The sequence below is a fragment of the Carassius gibelio genome, chromosome A17 (genome assembly GCF_023724105.1).
Source record: "Carassius gibelio isolate Cgi1373 ecotype wild population from Czech Republic chromosome A17, carGib1.2-hapl.c, whole genome shotgun sequence".
NCBI lineage: Eukaryota > Metazoa > Chordata > Actinopteri > Cypriniformes > Cyprinidae > Carassius > Carassius gibelio.
The window spans coordinates 10,855,578-10,864,767 of NC_068387.1; the positions used below are offsets into that span (position 1 = coordinate 10,855,578).

Genomic DNA, 9,190 nt, shown 5'->3' on the forward strand with positions numbered 1-9,190 from the left:
TGCAGTTCGCTCTGGCATGAGGGATATTAGCTTCTGGGCCAAATCCTGACTGATGGTGATCCATTCTTATCTTATTAGTTCTCGGGGTTGATCACAATTTGTGTTCATCTGCTTGTCCATTCTTCTTTTGAGGACTGACCACAGGTTCTCTATGGGATTGAGATCCGGGGAGTTGCCTCGCACCAGATCAAAAATGTCAATGTAATGATCTTCGAGCCACTTCTTTATCACTCTTGCTTTGTGACATGGTGCTCCATCATGCTGGAAAATGCAAGGATCATCACCAAACTGCTAATGGATCGTTGAAAGAAGTCGCTCTTGCAGGACGTTTTGATACCATTCTTTATTCATGGCAGTGTTTTTGGGCAGAATAATGAGAGAGCACACTCCCTTGGTTGAGAAGCAACCCCACACATGGATGGTCTCAGGATGCTTCACTGTTGACACAACACAGGACTCATGGTAGTGTTCACCTTTTCTCAAATCAAATGACTTTTTTGTCAAATCACCACAGCACATGTGCCTTGATGAGTGAATTTCTTTAGAGTTTGCTCCATGCAGTGTTGATGGTGATGGGTGAGTGATACTTTGAAATCCACCACCAGCTCCTTGGTCTTGTCTTCTTCTCTGAAAAATCGATTTTCCAGATGGTTAAACAGTTGGAAGGGAGCTTCAGAAGAAAATAACTTTGCACCAGTCTTCTGCTGTCCAATCCTAGTACTTCCTGCAATATTTCAGTCTGTCCCTGACATTTTTCTTGGAGAGAAATTGTTTTTCTTAGCTGCCATTCTTGACACCAGGCCATTGTCCAAAAGTCTTGGTCTCACTGTGCTGAGCAAGCTCTTCACTGCCGGAGACACGATTCTGTAGCTGAATCCTCAGGAGTAGACGGTCCTGGTGCTTGCAGGAAACTCTGGGACGTCCTGAAGACTTCTTTACTGCAGTCGAACCTTTCTACTTGAACTTCTTGATGATCCAGTAAATGGCTCTCTCGTTGTAGCAGTGTACTTGCATGTGAGGCCGTTTTGATGAAAACCAAGGATGGCTGCATGTGTTTATTTGGAGGTAACCATTGCTAACAAGAACACAATGATTTCAGGAGCTTCTTCCCTCCATCAGTCTGGTCTTACAATCTAATTAGTGATTTCAAATGACTAGTACTCATTCACACCTCCAAATGTGCTGCTGATATAATTAGTCAATTAACGTTAGCTGGTCATTTTGTGTCAGGTTGAAAATACAGTGAAATATATATATATATATATATTGTGACAGGTGGCGCTCCTGTCAGCTAAGAACAAGAAACGGAGGATACAATTCACACATGCTCACCAAAACTGGACAACAGAAGATTGGAAAAAACTTTGCCTGGTCGATGAGTCTCAATTTCTGCTGGGTCATTCAGATGGTAGGGTCAGAATTTGGCGTAAAGAACATGAAAGCATGGATCCATCATGCCTTGTCTCAATGGTTCAGGCTGCTGGTGGTGGTGTAGTGGCGTGGGGGATATTTTCTTGGCACACTTTGGGCCCCTTAGTACCAATTGAGCATTGTTTAAACACCACAGCCTACCTGAGTATTGTTCCTGACCATGTCCATCCCTTTATGACTACAGTGTAACCATCTTCTTAATGACTACTTCCAGCAGGATAATGCACCATGCTGCAAAGCTCAAATCATCTCAGACTGGTTTCTTGAACATGACGATGAGTTCACTTTACTCAAATGTCCTCCACAGTCACCAGATCTCAGTCTGATAAAGCAGCTTTGGGATGCGGTGGAATGGGAGATTCGCATCATGGATGTGCAGCCGACAAATCTGCAGCAACTGTGTGATGCAATCATGTCAATATGTACCAAAATCTCTGAGGAATGTTTCCAAAACCTTGATGAGTCTGTACTAAAATATGTAAAAAAAAATAAAAAAACTTATTTTAAAGTATAAATTCCCTTGAATAAAACATACAGTACTGGGTTATTATTCTAGTAGCACTTGTTTGTATTTGTCCAGGAAGCACTTCTTATCTAGCTAATAGCTTTCCAAATTGTTTGCTTGCCATCTGTTGTTTGCAATAGTCTCATATGCGACACTAAAGCACTTTTGCAAGTCACTCTGCATAAGAGCGTTTGCTAAATGCCTTAATGTAAAAGTATAGAAATGAAGTGCAATTACTAAAGTACTTTATACCCCTGCATAAGAGTCAGTTTTCTCAGAATAGAAATACTGGTTTACTGGTTATGTTGCAGCACTGAAACTGCTACACATCATATTTTTAATGGGGGAATATATTTCCCCTGATAATTCATGCTTACTAAGGTAGACCAAAACTCTGCTTTTCATAAATCAGCATGTTGCTATATTCTAGAGACATAATCTATGAATGTCACATCATTTATACTGATAAACACTTACAATTATTGAGATGCATTAAGGACATTTTTCCTGCCATTACATTACAATGCAAGTATAGACCCTTTTATTTCATAGATTTATGTAACAAATAACTAATAAACAAAGAAAATCTTTAGTGTAAAATCCATGGTTAAGTCGCAAAATTATGACATTCTGCATGTGGTATTAAATGTCACCTCATCTGTCATAACTTGATGTCCGTGTTTGTTTGATGTCATTATTGCAATATTCTTCCTTTTTTTTTCTCTCGCAACTGTAATCATTTAAAGGGGATAATGCACCCCGAAATGAATATATTATCATTTACTCACCCTTAAGTTGTTCCAAACCTGTATGAGTTTCTTTCTTATGTTTACCACAAAAGAGGATACTCTGTAACCAAACAGTTTCCGAATGCTCCAAAGCTTCCGATGGCTACCAGCAGCTGTTTAGTAACCAACATCCTTCTAATTTTCTCCTTTTGCATTCAACAGAAGAAAGAAATTCATGCAGGTTTGGAACAAGTTGAGGATGAGTAAATTATATTGATTTTTGAGCGAACTATGCCTATAAGAATCAACATTTGAATAACACATAATGGTCAAAATCTATAATCTGAAAATCGACTGCCAGCAAAGGCTTTGTTAAAGCTTTGACTACCATCATTTAACATTTGATCCTGTTCAGTTATGCTAACCACGTTGAAAGTCAAGTCTCCTTGCTATGCAGCGATGCACAGGCACAATCAGAATTGCTGATGCGGTCAAACCATCGATGTGAAGGGATTATTGTTTGATTATAAGGATGACCTCTACATTTTATATGTTAATGTTTTGTAAATGAAGAGCAGATATTAATTTACCCATCATGCTGACTTTCTGTAAGCATTTCCCCAGCAGGTTTGATCTTTTATATCCCTATCTCTCCTTTTCTATATTGTGTCTTCAGCTGTTAATTAATGGCATTGCATAAGAAGACACTAATTCGCTAATAGTGATGAAATTACTTAAAAATCTCTCTAAACAGTGAGACGGCAGACAGGCTAGACTCTCACAGATTATATAACACATTATTTGCAAAGTCTCTGCTCTCTTCGAGACAAGATTGTGCCATTTCAAATGTCAAAATACCCTTGAGAAAGATAAGATGCATGCTTATAGAGGAAGGAATGCTTAAAAGTGGAATAGTCATTAAAAGCGCTCGAATAATGTGGCATTCACGACGTCGCTTCACAGATGCCGACATTACGGAGCGGACTTCCTCCCTAAAGCAGATGAATGTCAGATGTCAAGATGAAGACCTCTGTCAGAGGAGTCTGTTTCCTCTGAATCTGAGCGAGTGTTTGGATCAAAATTAATGAAGTTTTGTCTTGACATTTACTGAACTGCTGGTTGCTGTCTGTTATGGACCATGTAGAAATATAATGGATTAATGGCCTGTGCTAAACTCATTATTCGTAAGACAAATGCCTAAATGTTTCCTGACATAGTCTTGATTTTGAACATACCTGAAATATTTCCTTCCTCCATACTACCTTTAGTGGAATTAATAATCCTGAGGTAAATAATGCAGAGGCACAGCAAAGATATAAAGCAATAAAATAGTATAAGGATGATAATAAGCCACTCCAACAAGTAAACAGGTATCTGTCAATCTCAAGGAATGGCATTTGGATTAAATAAATAAATTACTGCAGCAAGTAGAGAAACGCGCTGTACATGCAGGTATTTTTTATTTGAGACATTTACTCTTGTAATTGTAATAACTCTAAAAATAGAACCTTGTATGGTAACTTTGTGTGAGGAACTGACCTACATTTATGGTTTAGCATCATTCATCACTGGTGTCTTGATCCCATTTGTGATTGTAAGTGAATGAAATTTTAAAGGGAATATTGGATGTAACTTCATTTCCTATAAATGTGTCTTAGCAGTGTGTGGACACAAGCACCATACAACAATAAAATCCATTTACTCCCTTTTTTTAATCCCCTAAACAGTCTCAATTATCAAGGTGTTTTGATTTTCTGAGCAGTATGACATCATAATGCTAAGGCCCCACCCATGACCACTTAAAGATATTAGCATATTTCTGCCCTCAGCAAGCTGTATGCTGTTTTCCCTGCGCTTGAGCAGCTGTAGTGATCTCAACAATCTCATAAGCAATGCAGATGTTTTGTAGTTGGATGTAAAAGTGAACAGGCCATGTGTGCATATATGCCAATGAGTGATTTGTATGTTGATTATATCAAGGTCGTATGTTATCAAAGACAAGTGGTAATCATATGCCCGCAAATGAGTGCTTCTCTGTGCGCTCATGATTAATGCTCCATCCATAGAGGACATTAAGGATAAGGAGGGGAAAAAAGACCTTTATTTGAGATGAGTCATGTGCTATAACCAAATATTTCAATAAAAAAAAACAACAAAAGAAAAACATTTAATGACAACAACGGCTTATAACAGAAATGCAAGCTTAATTTTGCATAGTATTAAATCTACTAGTTTCAATGAGTTTCGAAGAAAAGTTCAATGACAAAGACGAGAGATTCAATTCAAATTAATTAAACAAGAAAACAAGTAATTAACGGCTCCTCCAAGCATTTCCAAATCATTTTATACTAATGCTACTCGTGATTAAAGACATATTGATCAGCATACTCCAAAAAGACCAATATGGTTAGGGGGAAAAAACAACGATGGACATTTATGCCATCATGTTGCTTGCTTTCCCAGCACCGTCGCTTTCTGAGAGCTAATTTGCGATTCACTTTTAAGCGGTTCTGACAGGACAGCTTACACTTATTGCGGGTGTTTGCATGGTGTTAAGCATTCGAGCTGTAACACTATAAAATTAGGTCTTTAAAACTCACTTCACGTCAACCTCGTAGACATTAAAAGGGTCTGCGCTCCAAAAACCAGTGAAAATATCAGCATGATTTTCATTTTCTTGATGATTTTCATGTCAGTTTCTAGTCCATTGGCCCCCTGCTTATAAATGTCTCCAATTTCACTGGCTGCTGTAGGAGGTTTTGCAGCATGGTAAGTAAATCAATATCCATCATGACTACACATACAAAGAAAGGGCTGAAGGAAACACAGGCTCATTTTTGGAAAAGCAAAATTGTGGGACATATCAAACGTGCCTTTTCGGGAGATGCTGCAGCTTTGCAGTGATCCTTTCCTTTCACGTCCATATGGGCTTGATAGGTCGATATCTCCCCCTCAGCCCTTTTCTTGTGCATCTTTGACGTATTACTCACCTCTTGCGGTAGACGTGTCATTCTCAGTTACTCCGTGATCTCTCATACTGCCAAGTGACAGATAATATGACTTATGGGTGCATAGCACAGAATTAGTTAGAAGTAGGTCTCAAGTCTCATCTAAATCTTAATGGCTTCAGGGTGGTCAGTTTAACTCTGTCTGAGGCTCTTGTACTGCTGATGACTGTATAGTGAGTACTTGACCTCAGTATACATTCCTACTGCTTGCTCTCATCAAACAAGGACTTTTCACCAAAACACCCACATTTTTGGGAGCTTGGAAAAGGAGAGCCATTAGAATAGATTTAGGTACAATAATGTATCACCAGTGGGCCTGTTTTCATTATTCAAGCGTAAGATAATCATGCAATGCTATATGACGAATATGCATATTCACACTATAAGACAGGACGAAAGATGTATTGGATGTGAGCACAAGCAAATGGATTACCCAACTTATTTATTAAGTTTAGGATCAGTCAGCAGCTATAGGCAGTGATCACATAAGAGCAATTTAATTGCACATTTTATAAAGACAATGAAGTTTTTTACACATTTTTGCATTATTAATTAGCAACTAGTTGACCACAAGCTGTCAAAGCACTACTACGGAATCCAAAGTCATTGTAAATTATGCTCAGTTTTGCAGGAGTAGCCTACATCTAGTATGTCAAACGAGGCCCACATGACAGAGTTTATTACACTGCTGTTCGGGATTTTTGATGACCAGTTTGATTGACCGCTCATCTTGGAAACCTGTATCTGTATCTCTACTGGTAAACTAATCAACTCGCTATCATTTCTTGGCCATTTACTTCTTTATTTCGTGATGTATTTTTTTTAAAGCAGTCATGTGATATATGTGCAGTCAGACGGTCATTACCAGGACACAGGATCAAGGAGGTAATTTCGTATGAATTGATGTGAATCGTAGGAAAACTTACGATTTGTACAATGTTAGTTTTTCTACACAATTAGCCACGACGTGAAACTGGAGTTAATTGCTTACACAATGGCTACTGTTGATTTTTAACACTATTTTTTTTTTTCTTATTTTGAAAAAAGTGAGGAAAATGTCACTTTTTGAACTAGCAACCAATGCTGTTTTCTAAGCAGTTAATGGAGTAACCAAGGATGTGAAAAAAAAAGAAAAAAAAAGAAAAAAAAGAGCGATGGAGGGAGCGCGCATGTGATTACCTGCGTCTGCTGCGGGCGGCTCTCGGGAAGGTTAATAGGCAGAATCATAATTACAAACAATGGGGCTATTAGATTAATTAGTTAAGACAAAATTGAAATACTTTGTCATTTCTATCCTGTTGTCTGTCATTTATTTGATTGGCCGTATATTTGTTTTGTTTCCTTTGAGCCATGCTGAAAAAAAAACTTGAAATAATAATATGTGACTATAATGAACTGGAACTGCTTCAAATCCCTGCAGGTGTAACAATCAACACCTAAGACTCTCTGTCGACCAGTCAGAATCAAGCATTCAACAGCGCAGCGATATCACTTGCCATAATGACCGTCTGACTGCAAGACTATTATCCTAATATTATTTTGCTTTTTTACTATCGTCTGCAACATCTAAATCTTATGAGTTTGTGAAAAGCTTTTTTAAAATCCTCATTCGACATGGTGTATATTATTGGATTGATCAGTGAGTTGACATAGCCGAGCCAATTGAAAAAGTCAAAGAGTTCTGCGCAAAAGCAGGATGGACAGAGGGGAACCAGCAGTGTGTAAATGAAAAACGGCAACCAGCACACAATATAGGCTCCTAAAATAACGCCCAGGGTTTTGGTGGCTTTCCTCTCGCGCGCTGCCGAGATTCTCTTTTTCTCCAGAAGTGAATCGGACACAGTTACTCGAATTTGATTGTCACTGCTCAGAGACCCGCTGTCCGAGTAAAGTTCTTGCCTTCCACAATGCAAAGGAGAAGTCGAAGCCACCGAAGCGGGAGAATTAGTGCTCAGATGTGCCGAAGTGAGTCTTTTCCCCGCTTTTTTGGGCGACTGCTTCAAAATGCGCTTCCGCGCCTCCACGTAAATCCGCCCGTACAGGGCGATGAGCAGCAGCGTAGGGATGTAGAAAGCTCCAAAAGTGGAGTAGATGGTGTAGAAGATGTGGTCCGTGTTGACCGAGCAGGTGGTGAGCTCCCCCGCCTTCACCTGTCGCCAGAAGAAAGGCGGCAGGGAGATGGAGATGGCGATTATCCAGGCGGTCGCCACCATCCCCGCGGCGCGCGCTTTGGTGCGTTTGTTGGCATACTCGACCGCGTCCGTTATAGCCCAGTATCGATCCAAGGCGATTACGCAGAGGTGCAGAATGGACGCGGTGCAACAGGTGATATCTGAGGACAGCCAGATGTCGCAGATTACCTGCCCAAGCGACCAGACATGCGTGACCGTGTAAAGCACGCAAATGGGCATCACGAGCACCGACACCAGAAGGTCCGTGACAGCCAGGGATGCGATCAAGAAGTTCGCCGGTGTCTGGAGCTTTCTGGACTGGGAGATGGTGGCGATGACAAACGCATTGCTTAATATCGTCGCAAGAGTGATGAGACCCAGAACTGACGCTAAGGTGACTTGGAACGCGAAACTTTCCTGTTTTTCGCCCGTTTTAGGTGTTAAAGTCACATTGGTGCAGGTCGAGCTGTTCAAAACCTCGAAATGGCCAGGTGTTGGTTTGAAGTGACCGCTGCGCTCCATCCCAGCAGACATGTGTTTTCATATTTTGAAAATAAAGCAATATTTTCGGCGCTTCATGATATCTGCCAGCTCCAGCATCAGGTGCAGACAAACGCTCGTGGATGTTTTCGTTCTGTGGCATGCAAAGATATATTTCGGCTTCATTCTAATTCTCAAACTTCGGTGTCTCAGAAAAATAGATATCAGCGGCGGGCATACCAGATGCAAAATTGCACAATATAAAGCACCCCAGAAGTTGTGCGAGAACATCCCTGCTCCTCTTGCATCACGTCCACAATCGAGTCATCTTTAGATACTTTGCCCGCAAGCAGCGGCAGTTCTTCACAGGTTTCACTGATAGGCGGTCGCAGGGTTCTTGCTTTTTATAGGGCTCTGATGCAAAAGTTGCAGCTTTGATAAGCATCTTCTAGTTTGAGAGAGGATGCTGTCCTCTGGGTCTTAGTGTCTCGCCTCCTTAGGCTTTATTGCTCCTTTTTAATTATTTACAAAATAAACTCACCCTCACGTTGTTCCATACCATTAAACTGTTATTATTTATTTATTGTTTTAAATTCTGTTAGCTAATTATTTACAACATGTAAGCTCCAAAAAAAAAATAAAAATAAACAACAACAACAACAACAACAAAAAAAAACCTTAATGTGCAATCAATACCGCTCTTGTGCTACAGCCCTATGCTATTCTGAATCAATTATAGTTATTTTAAAGTTATTATTATATTGGAATTCTTTTTCCATTAAAGGTTAGGGTTAATTCTTTCTTTTTTTCTTTTTTTGAGATTTTGTTCAACCATGCACACATGCACACATCTTGAGTAAATTATCT

The 9,190-nt window shown here is 39.7% G+C and overlaps 1 protein-coding gene across 1 annotated transcript; it reads right to left on the minus strand.

Annotated features, from left to right (window-relative positions):
• Positions 1-4,760: 4,760 nt before the first annotated feature.
• Positions 4,761-8,732, minus strand: LOC127933483 (5-hydroxytryptamine receptor 1B-like). The gene has a single exon (XM_052530512.1). It carries the CDS (start codon positions 8,375-8,377, stop codon positions 7,223-7,225), a length of 1,155 nt encoding a protein of 384 aa, XP_052386472.1. The 5' UTR covers positions 8,378-8,732; the 3' UTR covers positions 4,761-7,222.
• Between the last annotated feature and the right edge of the window lie 458 nt (positions 8,733-9,190).